General features: G+C 38.5%; 1 protein-coding gene across 1 annotated transcript in view; it reads right to left on the bottom strand.

The window, feature by feature from the left end:
- Positions 1–17,303, bottom strand: part of LOC108669904 — a 103,410-nt gene that overhangs the window by 9,720 nt on the left and 76,387 nt on the right. The window contains exons 12-14 of the mRNA XM_018157337.2: positions 7,481–7,589; positions 3,133–3,278; positions 1,591–1,791 (exon numbers count right to left, since the gene is read on the bottom strand). Of these exons, the coding sequence (XP_018012826.1) occupies positions 1,591–1,791; positions 3,133–3,278; positions 7,481–7,589 (456 nt within the window). The remainder of the gene's footprint in view (positions 1–1,590; positions 1,792–3,132; positions 3,279–7,480; positions 7,590–17,303) is intronic.

Here is a 17,303-nt window from a genome sequence, read left to right as displayed (position 1 = left end):
GCACGGCGTTTTACCGAGATTAACCACGCGATTAATATAATCAATCAGTTTCAAATTCAAAGAAAAGCCCAAAGCTAACGCTTAGATAGGCTCGAACTTCGCTCTAAACTTGTTTTCTAATCGAAGCAGGTTTTCTCGGCCGAGGTGCGGCCGACACGTCGCGATAACAGCCGCCGCACCAGAGACTTTTTACTCGTCACGCTCGCATAGAAGGCGCAAGCCAAAATATGCTTAAAATATTACAAACAAGTTCCCTGTGGCTGAAATATTGGTTGACGGACATAGAATTTGGGTGATAAGTATCTCTGTATACAAACTGTGAACACTGTTTGTATACAAACACTGTGTACAAACACTGTTTGTATACAAACAGTGTATACAAACAGGAGTTTCGTATTTTTGTGCACAGCGATAACGTGTATTGTGTATGGTACAGACGGGAAAGTATCTCCATACACGACACGAATCTCAGTTTGTGAAGTAGTATGGCACATTATTATTCATAATTTATTATATTATTCTTATTATACTATTATTATATTATTATTATTATATTATTCATAACCAAAGTATTTTTTGCGATTATTTAGTAGATTACGCAATCGAATAGAATGCAACGATGTTTACGTCCAAGATACCAGAGCATAAGAGAACATATCACTAGAGATCAATAGCTAATTGAGCCACCAAATATGCAAAGAAAAATTCATTGAGACGGATCATAACACAAAACTAGACTTGAATCAGTTAGCACTCCTATTTTTTTTTTTGCGTTTAACACATGACTAACGGAAATTAATTCGAGAATAAGAAAGCAAATCCACTAGGGGGCGTCAACAGCGAAAAAGATTATCTTTACATCGATTAATCCTTTAAAATTCAGTATTATGATAAATAAATTGTTGTTATATTCCTTGGCCGTTGAGAAGCTGACCCGTGGACACGTGAGCCATATACCGAATACTAACCAAGTATGGAGCATTTCATAATTGAACACGCCCGACAATACAATTAGAATGCATTAGGCGAGCTTGCAGCGTAGGCAGGCACTGCTCAGTGTCTCCAGCGGCACTCAAGTTACCTCATTACCACAACGTCTTGTATTATCATGTTAATTTCAGGACGATGCTCGAACTTCAAGCAAGAGATTGCAACGCGCGGCCCCGCATAAAGTTTCTGATTGCTGTAGTCAATCCGGGCTCCAGTATTGAGGACTGAAGAAATGGATGGAACATACCTGCTTCTCCGTAGACTTATTTTGAAGAGTAAGCTTCGACTCCATGTTGAAATTGGAACGACTTTATTCCAGGTAAGTCTCTGATTGAATTTAAACTGTAACTACCCTAAAGCTCGATTTTCCTCAGATTCTGGATGCACTGCTTACCTAAGAAAATTGGACACTTCAACATGCATAAAATAATGGAGGTTATTAATTTATTTTCTGCTTCAGCAAGATGAAACAATGATCTGGCGTAATCAGAGACAATCCTCACACTATCTAATGGCACCATAGACTCGTATAGTGACGCCCAACAATGGATTGCTCGCACCATCGTTAGTGCAGGTAAACACACTACATTATTTACTCACGTTAGTGAAGGCATCATAGAGAAGCGTTGGGTCCAAGGGTTGCTTCGACCGTCTTGCCTCTGCAACCATGCGGCTGATGTGGTCCTTCCAGAAGGTTAGATTCGTGTGGTAAATGTCAGGGATGTTACTGAACAAAAGCTCTGTGTTGATGTCGTTCAGCAGCTGCTCGTTTTGCAGGTTGCACAGACACGACAGGAATAACTGCAATAAGAATTGTAGTCGTTCTTTAGAGTTCACGTTAGATGTGAATTACATATTTATAGTAGGAACTTTAAAAGGAAGCGCAAGAAAAATGTCCTCTATTTAGAGTGGTTCATAGGCAACAAGAGTAGTTAACGGGAAATTAAACACATTTAAATTATTGATCAAAATGTAAAATATTATTCAGTGATGATATCCTTACAGAAGAAAACAAAATAATCGCGCGAAACTTGCGTGAACAAAAGACCTTGAGCAACCAAAGATCTGAGTTTCAAGTCTAAATTTTTTCGCTCGCAAACATGAAGCTATTTACTTTTAATAGAAGAAATGCCAGCAACATACACAGAGAAAAAAGAAAAAATCACACGTAAATGACTTTGGCAGCATATGGTACAAAAAGTTTTTGAGCATCAGTCGACCAGCAGATCTTCAGAACCTCTCCTAACAAAGAGAGTCCGCGAGTTCAAATCGCGCGGAAGCAGGAAAAAATGATGCCAAACAAGGGTCCTCTGCAAAACAAGTTTTCCGAAAGGACTTTGTTCGTGGCTTTCACGAGTCCGTACAGAACACGACACGAAACTTTCACAAGATAAAAAGTGAGGCACATACAAGTCTTCCATACAAATTCCAAATATGAAATTTTAATAAGCATGATCAAATCGCATCCATTTTTTTAATTAGAAGGTCCCATAATATTTTCTAATTTGATGGGCATCTAAGCTAAGAAAAACTTTATTTTTACTAAACGGTGAGAAAGTTTTCATTTTCTTGCTATATATCTTCGGGTGACGACTGACACGATTTCTCACCGGAAATTGCCGGCACATAAATAAAGTGTGAGATTCTTCAGTTAAGAACTACCAATTAAAGCTCGTGCTCCTGGGGATAAATATTGCTTTCTTAACATCATTAAAAGATTAAACTAGCGGCGAAATTGCTCTGCCTGCACAATTAGCCTCCACTGTAATGTTATGCTTAATAAAATTAGCTCCAATTAATCGGCCCATGACCGATTTAACTTGAAAAATTGGGGAAAATAATAATTAAACTTCCAGCAGTCACTTAGGGATGGTAACTTATGCATAGACTACTTAATTAGGACTCACATTAATTATGCAATGTAGAGGCAGGGATGTGTACCAATCTACGCTTATATCTATCCATTTATGTGCACACAAAACTTTAGATTAGATTAGAAATGGAGTACGAAAATGAACATTAAACTTTCACATTCAAGATTCATCCTAGACAATTACTAGAAGAGTTAACGGGAAATTGTACGAGCAGGACCTCTGCACTTTATAGCTTATTATTGTTAATGAGTGGTGAGGCAAGACTCACATTAGTTATGACGCGGATCATGTGGCAGTAAGTGGCCTCTGTCTCGACCAGCTCCCAGATGGCGCTCTGCTGCTGGCTCAGACGCTCCCCCAGCTCCCCCCAGCCCGCCACCAGCTCCCGCCACCCGCCGACCTCCAGCACAAAATCTGCCACCAGAAAATGATCATTGAATACACCTCAGCCATGAATAAATACGTCAGTGAAGTGAGAAACTCTATAAGGTCGACGACACTTGTACCTATGCAAAAAAATCGTCCGTGTTGGTCCTATGAGTTGGTGACTTGATGAATGTGTCTTGGCAACGCGATAAGTAAAAAAAGTCATATATAAGTGAAATTTAACCTTTACTAATGCATTAAGCAAAACAATCCTTTCGCTTTAACCTCAAAGTCTCTGACACCGAATGGTAAAGTGTCTCTAAGTTCAAAACTTAAAGGTTTCTGACAAATGATATATAACAATTATCGGCTCAAGAACATTTTAAATACAAAATAAATATCAGTATACAGTACAATTTTATGAACGCTCTCAATTAAGAGATTTTCTTGGACAACGGACGAGGCTCATGGCCAGGCATAATATCTTCGTCATTATACATGATGGTGTTTATAGCGCAGGAAAAACAGGCTCATGCCACACAGCCTCTCCAGGCCTCCTGTGCCTCGTCAAGGAGCGGAAATAGTAACGCAACACCTCGGCCAACATATAATAATATTATACGTTTAAAAATTAATTTTTAAAGACAACACTTCTAAAGAATCTAGTGTCTCCAATGTTACAGATGTACAATGAATTTCGAATTTTATTTTCGAATTTAAAAAAAATTAATTTTTAATTTTTGTATATATATATTTTTTTCAAAATTATTTATTCTGTCAATTGATTCATGCATTGCCTCCAACTTCACACAAGTGTGCAAAATTTGAAATCAATGGGATAGGTAAAAGTGTGTCAAATTTCAATTATAATATTTGTAGCAGACAAAATTATTTTTTCATTTTTTTAATATAAAAAAATAATATTTCAAATTTTTATTTTGTCATTTGATTCATGCATTGTCTCCAGCTTTACACAAGTGTGCAAAATTTCAGATCGATATGATAAGTAGAAGTGTGTTATATATCGATTATAAGATTTGTAGCAGACAAACAAACAAACAACAAGAAGTGAAATTAAAGAGAAGTGTTGTAAAAAAGAGGCCCTTACTTTGCTCCAATATTTCATTTAGTCTACAATATATCGACTACGGTCATGATATATACATATATAAGAGCTATTCGAACTAAACAACATTATATTTGGAAATATAATGGTGAAGACATGGAAATAAACTCTTGACACCGGCTCACCAACACTGAAGACATGGAAATAAATTTAAGAACAATCAACGTTTATCGGGTGGAGCTATTGCCTGGGCATGGAACTTCGAAACAGCGGCGGAACCCCGCTTTATTACAAATCAAAGAGAGGGGGTTTCGAGTGGAAATTTTAATATGATGTTATGATCCTTGTTCGCAGCAGTGAAAAATGTAATTTTCCCTTGCACATAGGAACGGAAGTTGCATATGAAATCTATAAATGTTAAATGGGAATTATATGAATATGGATCTGATAGTGACTATTTTTTATCAATACTACCTTGATTTGGAAACTACTAACGGGACGGCGGGAAAACAAAAGTGATGATCTGATTATTTTATTTACTGCACAGTAACTAGAAATTTACTTAAACATATACAACTAACTCAAGCAAGTACAGGATTTGGATAAAATAGTAAAAGCACATTGGATAAATAAATATATTCAAGTTTCAATTATTTTTAAAATTTTCCGTCGTATTCAAATCTCCGATGTATTGGCTCATGCAAATTGTGAATTACTTCCAAAGGATATTCGGTCCTTGTCGCACCTCCAACGAGGGCACGCAAGGTCTATTGACTCCTAGCTCTAAAAGGGGTTGTTTTACAAATAGAATTTACGAGGCTAGGATTTGGAAAATTGTGATAATTTGAAGAATAAGCAATCATTTTTATTTCATCTGTACAACATATTTTTAACCTCATTTTCTACATAAGAGGTTTCGAGTTTTAGGGTCGCTTGGGTATAAACTCCCTGAAGCGATAATTCGTTATGACTATTTTGCAATATTTTAAACCCGAATTAAATTATAACCATTCTTCAAAACCTATGTCACATATCTCCGTTTTACCCTGTTGTATGACCACGGTTCTTGCAATACTTCAATACAAATGAATGAAACAAATGTGTGCACGATCTATAAAACAAATGGCGGAACCGGATCGATGGAAGAGATGGAACTGGAGGCATTGCGGTGCTGGTGCCTCTCGTGGGAGGAAAACTTCGGAACAAGAAATTTCTTCAGCAACAATAGAAACTTGGGGAAGACGAGGCGCAGTTCTCATGAAAGGAGACTCGCAGTGTTCCAATAAACGAGGACAAATAAAGATATATGGTTGAGAAATGATGCTCACATATATCGCCAGGACTTGCTGCAACCCAACGCGTATGACATCACAATTACACAATTATGGCATAAGAAATAACTCCATAGCGATCGTTCATGTCGTTGAATTATATCTATGTTGCCACGAAACAAAGCTCGTATTTTTGTGTTAAAAATACTTGCCGGTCAGGGGCATAATCGCATTGTACTAACAAATGTTGTCAGGCAACGGTCCACAAATTACGGGAAATGAGTCGCACGATAACTCTTGTTTTCGATGGATGCTACTGAGGAAAACTTGGGCTGTCACCTAATTAAGCGGTAAGTAATAACCCTAAAAGTTGTCTCTGTCCCAGACAGTTGAGCGCCAGAAGTTTGATTGTGGTGAGAACTTTGTGACTTGCGCCCCCAAGTGCGAGGGGAAAACGAGGAATGTTTTCATTTTTTAGAAGTTCACATTTATTTTTACAATAACTTTTTAATTCATGTCCGTGAAAGATTTCTTGGTAATCTGTGTTTTTAAATGTATTTTTCTATTTATTTTCAATTTGTGGTCAACTTTATAGCAAAGCTTTATAATTCTCAATTTCTGAATAAACGAAACCAATTTCCAACAATTTTAGTTTCGTGAATTAATTTACCAACATATAATTAATGTTACCTGATATCCAGGTAGTTTCAGAACACTCCTGTTCTTGCAACCCACGCTTGATGGCCGGCCACCGATAATGCGACTACGATTTATGCTAACATTAAGATCGATTCTATTGAACGAGGCGATGCTACATACGGGCTTTGCAGCGGCACGAATTTCCAGACTTTCCCTATCGATCACTGCCCGCAACCTCGCTTATCGGCCTCAGCTAGCATGCATTAAATCCTTCCTGTTCCCGTGATAAAGTTTTCTCTTTATTGAACTCAATTTCTAAGTGAATGATAGTCATGGCTTGGATAGGCCGATCTTATATACGCTACAAAGAGAACAATTGGTGTATCAGGAATGTTATTTATAGAGTGTAAGGGGATAACTCGAGTAGATTGTCATACACGAGACAAACAACTTAAGAAATATGCGGAGTGCAACACTGAAGCAAATCCTGCCGACTCAGAATCTACTGGGCAGGTAAATATGGAGTCTGAACTCTGAGGCAACAAGAAATGAGCTTCACAAGAACAATAAAAAGTAATAAGGTAACTCAACAACAACACAAGTCTCACGGTCGTAATCAGGTGTCAGTCTCACGGTCGTAATCAGGTGTCAAGGGAATTTGACTTCCTGTCATACATTGGAATTTAATTTCGTTTAATTAATTCAAGTTTGGTAGGCAAATATCGGTCAGGAGCGTTGGAATAAATTAAACTAAAGCTGAAATATGTAATTAAAGTTTAGCTTTGGACTAATCATTGCGGAAGTAATTTGGAAAAGGTGGAGATAGCAACTTGAGTTACACCTGAAATTTTGAGGCAATTGATAGACGTTGCATCACAGCAGTCGGAGACACCATTTTTAAACTAAACAATGATGCCAACACAATGGCCTTATGTCATGATAATATTCTTATGTGCATTGTACCTTAATAATTCGGTCTAGCGATGACACATCATCTTATAACTCTTCAAGACGATCCTAACCTTCGTCAGGAGTGTCGGCGGAGTGGTAGGACTGACGCTTACCTTCGTCAGGAGTGTCGGCGGAGTGGCAGGACTGAAGCTTACCTTCGTCAGGAGTGTCGGCGGAGTGGCAGGACTGAAGCTTACCTTCGTCAGGAGTGTCGGCGGAGTGGCAGGACTGAAGCTTACATTCGTCAGGAGTGTCAGCGGAGTGGCAGGACTGATGCTTACCTTCGTCAGGAGTGTCGGCGGAGTGGTAGGACTGAAGTTTACCTTCGTCAGGAGTGTCGGCGGAATGGTAGGGCAGGAGGTGGGGCTGGCGAGGGATGCCCTGCTTGCTGTACAAGTCCAACTTCTGCACCAGGGCGTCGGTTCGTGGGTCCTGTCGTGACATAACATAAAATAACTTGTAAAATGATAATAATGAACGCATTCTTAGTAATTATGCCTAAGGCATTAAAGTCCGAAAACAGTCGATTTTAATAAAATTTCAATAGCTATACAAAGAATTAAAATGTGCTTTGTTTATTTTTTCTGCGAAAAATTTACGTAACAAACTAAAAAATCAAGGTGATCAAATTAGATGAAAAAGTTTCTTACGCGGGCCTTTGAAAGCAATAAAAAAATATTATTACAAAAACAACAATTGAATGGTAAAATAAAATACTTAAAAAAACTTTTTAAAAAACCACGTTTTTCTTGTGGACTAAAAAGTAGAAAATAAATTATGGCTCGCCCCAAAAAACGTGGTTTTTTTAAAAAGTTTTTTTAAGTATTTTATTTTCTCATTTTTAGTTCTACATAATATTCATTTTATTTCAGTTGGCCACGCAAATGCACGAAAGAAAATTCGTTTCGAAGTTCTGTAGAAAATTGTATCCGAGGGGATACATTGGTGCATGTAATTTCATTTCATTTCATGCAGCAATTGAATAAATTCCACGCATTTCATTGAATAAATACGCCTGGAACCGCGCAACAAATTATTGATTATTGTATTGTCATCGGTAGCTGAGCTTCCCTAAAAGTTTCAGAGCGCTAGCTAGCGGGAAAGTTGGTGAAATATCGATTGCAAGATTTGATCATCACAGACGGACACGAAAGCGAGCTAAGAAAAACGTAGTAAAAATGCTTGTTGAGACCTAAAATTTTGAAATTTCTCCAGCAGAACCAATTTAAAGTAGTTCACAAAACCAGATTTCCTGTAGTTCATAAAAAATATACTCAAAAATAACTTTTTTTAAATTTCAGATGTGAAATGCTGAAAGACTAAAAATTTGTGAAAACGGATCATTATTCCAAAGTAGTGGGCTCCTCAACACAATGCCTGCTTAGATTGCCTTGGCAGCCAGTACAGCGTAAAAAATAATTCAGAAATAGTAAATAATAAATAATCCATACTAAATTAAATTGTAGGCAAGCAGCCTTCGCATAACTGGATCTAAATTAAATCAGGACCAATTAAATCCAAATTTTCAAAGATAACATGTTTAGAATAAACAGTGATCGCTCTGCATAATTTTGTCTTCCATTGTGAAAATTCCTATTACCTTAATGTACTGAAAAGCACCGAGAAGTTTAAGAAGAGCATTCTTCTCCCTCGGAATGCCGAAAGCATCGTAAGGACTTTTAAAAGGAGGCGCACGAGAACACTCCGCATGCAGCTCCGATCGAAAGTTGTTTTTCTGGCTTGCAGGCGCCAGCACCTCGGAATAAACATCGTAGAAAACAGACCGAGAGGCCTCTTCTGAGTCGGAATCAGAATTAACTACGGAGAGCAGCGAGCCATGAATGCTGCCATGAAGTTGGTTTTCATCGCCTAAGTGCCGAAACTTCGGGCCTGCCGCAAAAGATTGCGATGCGTTTAGCTCGATGGAAGATTTTGAGTGGGTGAGAGGTCGAGATATGATTTGTCTTGACGATATTTTGTTCGAAGTTGTGTCTTTTGTTATGGTAATATCCTCAAAAGAGATGGATCTTTGAGGAGTTAGACAGCATTTGCGGTCATCTTCTACTATATCGGAAACATTTTTACAAATAATAGTTTCCGCGGAATCGTCTGACGAAGAACTTGGGCGTCGAGCGGCTGTTGAAGACTTGGAAAATATTGTAGGTAGACGAAATACAAAAGAAGATGTAGGCGGTAACGCGCTAGTTGCGTTAGGCAGCAGCTGAGTCTTACAATCAAAAGCAATGGCGTCCCGTCTGGATTTGAACGCACATCTGTGAAGATCTTCAGGTAAAACGTCAACGACATTTGGCCTACCATTGCCAGTAATTTTTGACGAGTCTTCATAACTTGAATCGTGTTTTCGATCGTCTATATCTCCCTTAGACTGATCGTAGAAGCGGGTCCTATGATTCAAGATTTGGACAATACTTTGTTTATCGTCAATATTCGATAAAGCGTTTCGCCTTCTCGTGCCTTTGATTTTCACTGCAGTTCGCATCGAGTCGGGAGTGCGATTGAATGCAGGGTCTGAAGTTGATACTATCTCAGAAATTTTAGCAACTGAACTGAGTCCTTTCTCCGCCTTCGTCTGACTTGCGGTGGGAAGGAACAGAGCACCAGCAGGAAAGACCGTCGCGCATTCATCATTATTTGCAGCAGATGATATGTCCTTAGGAAATGAAATAATCTTGTCAGGCTTACAAAAACCTAAATCTCTCGTTAGGTCGAAGGGAGATTTATCGTCATTACTTGCAACTGTTGACTGCAATGACGAAACAAATTCCCTTCCATCCGCGTTTTTTTTCCATCCATCGACTTTTCTAGAAACTTTGGTGAGCTTTTCCTTATTTTGACTTCCGTGTGGGAGTTTATCTTTACAGAACTTAAGGGGCTTGCTGCTTTTTCTAACCAATTTACCAAGAAAATATGAATTTTTCTTCGGTATACATACTTCACTTAGACTAATGAATAATGGATCCATGCGTGGCGCACAATATTCCTGATTTGTGGAAGCAAGTCGCTTCAAAGATCGATCGCCTGACTGAGAAGACACAACTGTTTTAATGGCAGAACTCGCACCTATTTCAGAGCCACTCATGACGGGTAAATGAGCTACGGGTGCAATGCAATCACTTGCTGTAGTTGCTGCTACATAAACACTGCCATCAGAATTACTCTTTCTTTGAGGCTTGCCACATAAATATTTCGTACATTCAGATTTTTGCGAGTCTCCGGATATTATTTCGGGAATGTCTTTTGATAGAACTAAATCGTGTATAGTTTCGTCAGATCGATTTTTGTCTAATTTCGATTCATGATAGCAATCGCTATCTTTTTCTGATTTTTTTAGTTCAATTTCTTCGTTTCTATCATTTAATATAAACGAATTTTCATCATAATCAATTATCGGCGTTGAATGCATCGGAAACTCTTGTGAGTCATGAAATTTAATGTTATCAATATCTCTCTGAGTCGTTTTATTCCCTTGACAGAACTGGGAGTTAAGATGATCGTGAGTTTTGGATTCTTCTTCCCTCGGTTGGAAATTCTGCTTCAATAATGAGTTTGGCAATGGAACATCGTTAAGAATATCTTTTTGCGGAGCACTTCGCGTTTTGTCAGCCACTCCGAGGCTCTCATTTCCGGTGTTCTTGTGGCAGTCAGAGCCAGCACAAAACGTTGACGATTTTTCTTCCTTTACCCTCGCGTCCGGCGAAACCCTGACGCAACTTTCCCCCTCAGATGGACAGGTGATCAAGCATCCTGCTACAGGGAGTTCAGACTCACAGGTCTGAATGGCTGCTTGAGTTGTTGAAGAAGTGATACGGGTTGTACAACGAACATCCTGGTTGAAGTGCACAACTTGCTTCCTCAAATTACTGTCGGTATCTTCATCTTGCGTGTCAGTCTCCACTTCATGACGATCGTCAATGTTTTTGTTATATGTACTATGAAGAGTTGTGGAATGCGAGTTCTGCGAAACTTGCAAAGATTCCAAAGAAGGAAGTAGCCGTTTCCGTGATTGGGTCGATTGAGTTTCGAAAAATTCCACGTGGTTTTTAAACGCTTCGCTGTGTCGTCTAGGAGTGTGCAGGCTTTTGATAAATGGCCCGTCTCGGATCTGACACCAACGAGGAGCTCTGGATTTGGGACGATCCGTTTCAATTTTTGCGGGAACATCAATCCCTGGATCCTTTCCAACCATTTTATTCAATGTGGGAGCTCCAGAATCAGAACCACTTACAGTTCTGTGAGGCGGCAAATCAGGCAGGGAACAAAACCTCACTTGCTTGTGTCTCTGCTTTATATTTTCTTCGTGTTTCAGAGACTGAGAATAACTCACACAAGAAACTGCTTTTTCAATATGAGTAGATTGATTAAATTCCATGGCTTGAGAGGTGGGATTAGAATTATACTCCGACTGTGGGCCTTTTTTCGTTTCAGAGTTAACCGATTCAATGTTTGGTACGTAGATGGTTGCAGCTTTAGCTTCACCAGAACTGCGTAAACATCCTCCAGCAACACTTGTCGGCTGATGTTGAGACGAGGGAACGTCTTGGAAATTTAAATTGGTATTGTATAAATTAGAGACAGGCAATTTTTTACTCGTAACTTCACTTGAACTTGGAAATGAATCGAAATGCAACTCTTTGTGAGTACTGCTGTTTGGAACAATAACTGCAGCAGATAAAATTGGAGCCACTAATCTTTCAGTATCATTCAAATCCACGACGCCTGATTGCACCTGCATATTGCGATCTAAACTTGCTGTAGTACTCGACAGTTTAGATGTGTGAAAAGTAATTTTTGAAAAATTTTCGTGATGCTCTCCATGGAGGGGCAGAGTCTTGGATGAACGCGAACTGGCCTCATCATCGTCAAATGTCGCTACTCCACGCTCTTCCCTGCAGAGCAAATAGAATGGCTTCGCTGTTGAGTGGGTAAATATTGCATCGCCTTGAATCTCTTTCCTTACACCAGGCTCAGTGGCCAGGAACCTCGTGTCAGCTATCGAATTGTCTGGCTCACTATCACGCTTGGTTTGCCTCACTTCAGCGCTTGATGATGATGGTAGCGCGTGAGAGTTCAAGGAACTGTTCGAATAAAAGTGATTGGTGTCATCGTCGTCGCTTCCAGGAGAAGGGCGCGAAAACATATCGTGTTTTCGCAGCGGCGATAAACTTTTTGTTTTTTTCCTTCCAATTCCGACCTCTGAGGCAGGCGCACCGACGATTTGAAGGGCAGTGCGTATTTGGTCACCATCGTCTTCAGTTTGATTGATTGATCGATCAAAATTGCGTTTCAATTCTGAATTGCTATTTCCAAATTCGTTAGTAGAGGGAGTTGTTTCAAGATGTCCAGCTGTCCGGAAATGATTATTTAAATCTTCAGTGATAAGTGACTTCCCCGTCGAATTTGTGCATAGGCGAATTTTCTTTTTACTATGTGACTGGAAATTGTCCTCAAAATTGTCGGTATTTGAGAAAAAATTTCCTTGCGTTGAGTTTCTTCGCCGTTGTGTCCAACCTTTATTCAATTCCGTACAACTTTGAAAAGATTTGTCGTGAGCTGACCGACTGGAAAGATTTGCGCTCTGTGTCCCATCAAACTCACTGAGGAAACCTGGTAAATCCAATGTTGATTTACTTTGAGAGCGTTCGTTCAGATGATCCGCTGCCTTAGTCTTGCTCGGTGATTTAATGCCTCTCAAAAATTTGCCGATCAATTTAGGTTTCCAGCTTGAAGGCTTAGCGGCACCGGTAATTGATTTTGATTTTTTGTTCCCAGAAGATTGAGCGGACTCCTGGAGCTTCACTGATTCGTACCGATGTTTTATAGGGTAATCAGCGTCTTCAAATTGGTGCGAGAAGTTTTCTTTTGCAGGGTTGCTCATCGAGCTAAGTCTAGGCAGAGAATGAGACATCGGGGGATGGAGTGTACTGCGCACCACACGACTGCAACGGTTCTTTGGTCAAGCAAACAAGATCATGTAAGTTGCTTAAAGGTGGCCATGGCACGTAGTCACAAAATTAAATCAGGATCGTATTTATTTTATCTCAAGTTTTTCATGTAGTTCCTCTAGTTCTATTCAGACACAATTTGCACAAGAACAACTGAAAAATATACAACGGTGCTATCACTTTTCGTGCTGAAAACCTTGTATGCACATACAATTTGACTTCATCAAATTCTATTTTGATTCATTTCATAAGCATTAAGTTTTCAAACACTTCTGAAAATTTCACGGCCAAGTTCTATGTATACATAATAAACTGGATAAGAAGCCGCCATGAGCGCTGAGGCTAGCGTTACAGCAGGACAGCAGTGCGCAACTAACACTCTGGAGCAGGTGTGTTGGAGAGGCACATGTGTTGTAGCGGCACAGGTGTTACTGAGCGATAGTGATGTTCATCACATGACTCCGAGCACGAAGAAATGTGTCACGTATCTTATACGAAATTAGGATTGTTCAATAAAAAATATGCTTTGAGGGCCGGTGAAGGCGTACATCATATTAAAGTCCATCATCAAATATCATTTGCACACTTCAAGTGACCCAGTCAAAGAAGCGGACAAAATTTGGATATCAATTGCATTTTACGTAATCGACTAGAAATTAATTTGACCTGATCGCAATGGGCAGTTTTATTGCGGCTAGGCTGTCGGACAACATAGAAGTTGCTTGCAGCATCCAAGCTCAGCAGTAATTTATGCTTTGGCATCACGATTTTGAGAACTGTTTATAAATTTGTATGAGAATGCTTAAGCAATAGAATTGAAACAGAATAAATAACTTAGACGTGAAATATAACGAACAAGTCATAAAACAGACTTCAATTTTATACAAAAAACTTTGTGGACGCTCGGCTTACCTACGCGAACAATTAATTAGATTATTTTATTCGTTTTAAGGATTTAAAGTAAATTGTAAATCGTTAGATGTATTCCACCAAATAAGTTTTGAAAGTTAACTAAAAAGTTGCACGGGAAACATAAGAAAGAAAATTAAGTGAAATTGTAGAGATCCAGAAATGATACAAAAATTATAATCTGCTTCGAACCAATTGACTGGAGAATCCATTATCACCTGCAATAGCGGGCACTTTTGGTCAAGTTTATTCTCCTCAAAACTTTTGGTGCGTCAGTAGCAAGTCTCATCGCACGACAACTCCTGTCCAACTCATGACATATAAAGGCCCAATATGGCAGCCTCAGCAATAGTTCAATGGTCAACTAAGTGCGTCTTTCCCATCATTTTTAATTGCTTATTCCTCAATCTGATTGATCTAAACTTAAATATATGTGTGACTTCATAATACGGTCACCTATTTCGACGAGAAAATTGAAATAACATACAGGGAACAGTGAGCATAAGGAATTTTAAATAGATGTGCAGCTAATTCAGTCCGGAAAACGTTGCATTCTTTATTCTTTCACACACAGAAGCAACACAGCACGATTCAATAGAAAGAGAGAAAAAAACATGCTATTTGGTAACAAAAGCTTCCAGGTGAAAAGCCCATACGAGCTACAAAAAAGCTTCGCAGGCGTAATAGGTGACAAGTATGAACGTAATAGTGGCAACAAGTACAACAAAAATTAATACAAATATTACATTCTAAAGTAAAGGTAGTACATAAGTAAATTGTCACAAGAAAAAAACTATATGATAAACAAAGTTAAATTAATATTGAGCAAGAATATGATCACGGAATTTTGTCTTTAAAATGGATTTAGAACAGTTTATTCTGAAATCATCAGGCAGTTCATTAAAATGTTTTACACAATTAAAAACAGTTCAATTTTTTTCTATTTCTAAACGGACCGGTGTAAGGTTGAGACGAATACCTCTGGTATCGTGGAAATGATGAGGAACAAAGAGGAGCAAAAAAGAGGTGCAACGTGAGTACAATTTATTGTTATGGAAACAATCTTTTCTATCACCAGCATAAATAGAAGTCAACGGCATGAGATCTTAATTACTTCCAATGACGCTGCATGACATATCTAAGTACGACAGGAGCAAAAAGCACGGAACTCGCAGCATATGTTGCTTAATTTGCATTAATTGATAATGCATCGAAAGCTGTCTGGTAGATAACGCAACTGTACACAAAAACTGACTATCAGAAGGCTTCAGATGTGAACCTGAAGATCGGCACCAATAAGGCATTTGAGGGTAATTAAGGCAACAAGTATTAGTTCTTAACGAACGATGGATTTGTCATTAGAATGATTCTCACCTTTCAAAAAAAATGTTAATGAGAAGGAAGCTTGCTGAATTATGTTTGTGAAAGATTATGTAAATTTCGATGTGACAGGAAAAGAGGATGGTATTGCATCTGAAGAATGAATGAATTTTGGTTCAGTGTTAATTTCTAGTTCATTGAAAATTTAGATTGATATTTAAATATCTAACATATGAACAATTAACATACAGCGAAACCAAGAGAACTTTTTTGTAAAAAAATGTTTAGTTATTTTTGGCGTGACAAATAAAATATAATTTTAACGAAAACAATTTGATAACATCTGCGCGTTTGATTTAGTTTGAATCCTAATATTAGAGCTTTCAAACTCTTATAAATATGCAGCGGGTCCGTTATATATTTCTTAGCGGACTGGTCGTCGGCCGAAAGATGCTGGCTGGTTACGTAGGCGAGTTACCGCTCGCAGTCCTGCCGCTCGAGCGCATGGCAAACACGAGCAGCTGCCATCAAAATTGCACTCGTCTAAACTCTATAGGCACAAAAGATGGTTATGAAACAATCTGGATAGAGGGTTGAATTTTATGTAGAATAATCTATTTAGTCTTTAGTTTAGTTTCAGAATTGTTTTAAATGCATGTATGAGCGAAGAAGCCGCGATGATGACCTGTTCAACAGAACTGACTATAGGACGGTGAATTGATGGATAAAAGATCCACATGCCCAGTATCCCGAGAAGAACAAAAATCTTCATCCAGGTGGTCAACATTTAGGATATTTTTCAGCAAGACAAACAGAAATCGCTTCATAAATAACGCGGACCGGAGGGTTAAACGGCTTTTCACGTGTGTGTAAAAATAGTTATCGTTGTTGAATTTTGGTTCAAAAACTTAGAATCATACTGCGAAATAAAAATTAAATTTAAAATTCTTTGCCTAAAATCAATTCATACATAAGTACTTATATCATTAGTCTGCTTATATCGCAAGTTCACAAGGAATTTAAAAGCAAAGAAAACGCCAAGAAAATTCACCATATCGATATTGAAAACGTTTCGGAGTCCAGCTCCATCATCAGTTCGACTAAACTAAAAATGAATAAAATCACTTTAAAAGTCAAAATTCAAAGACAGACATAAAACCTAAACAAGACCTAACATTATATCGAAATAAACAGGACTAGTTATGAACAACTTAGTCCTAGGGGTACGACAAGAATATAAAATCCTAGCGATTTACTATTTCCAGATTATATGAGCTAAACGCATTATTGAGACATGGTTTTCGTTTGAAGATATGCAGAGACTCCAAAATTCTCAAATCCGAGCAGCCAGAAGTGGAACCGAGTATCCTGAAATCACTCTCAGAGCTACAATTCATACATATTTAAGAAACAAATAATTAAACGTTTTCATAAAAAGATTTAATTTTTACTATTCCAAAAAATGGATGTTATCAAACTTTTATCGTTTTGTAACTTAAAAAAAAAACAGATAGAAGGATATCATAATTATCCAGTTTTTGAACCCAAGAAAAGATGACGTAGAGAAGCCACTCAGCAGCACAGCACTGAACGGGTGTGATTTTCTCCAGAAATGATAGCTGAGCAACGCTAATATTGGAAGGTAAACGGAACTTCCGCCTAGCACGAACGCAGACCCGACAATAACGCGAAACTTGGTCGATGTGCACTCGAAAATATGCGCAGCTGGAAGAATTTCCTTACGATGAGCTCAAGGTAAGAAAAGAAATTAAGAGAAATGTCTTCCTGAGGAAGTAGAGGAAAAAACTGGAAGTGTGGCGACAAGGAAAGCAGCGGCCCGTCAAATGAGCTCCTATAAGAAGTGCCTTTTGGGCTAACGAAGCTGAAGACGGAGCCTTTACGCTGATTAGCTCGTTCTACGCGCCCAAATTTTTTAATGACGAGCTGGAAGTTA

This window comes from Hyalella azteca, unplaced genomic scaffold, assembly GCF_000764305.2.
Source record: "Hyalella azteca isolate HAZT.00-mixed unplaced genomic scaffold, Hazt_2.0.2 contig12579, whole genome shotgun sequence".
In the NCBI taxonomy this organism is placed as follows: domain Eukaryota; kingdom Metazoa; phylum Arthropoda; class Malacostraca; order Amphipoda; family Hyalellidae; genus Hyalella; species Hyalella azteca.
Note: the sequence above shows the minus strand (reverse complement) of the source record. Positions and strands in the feature narration are given on the sequence as shown.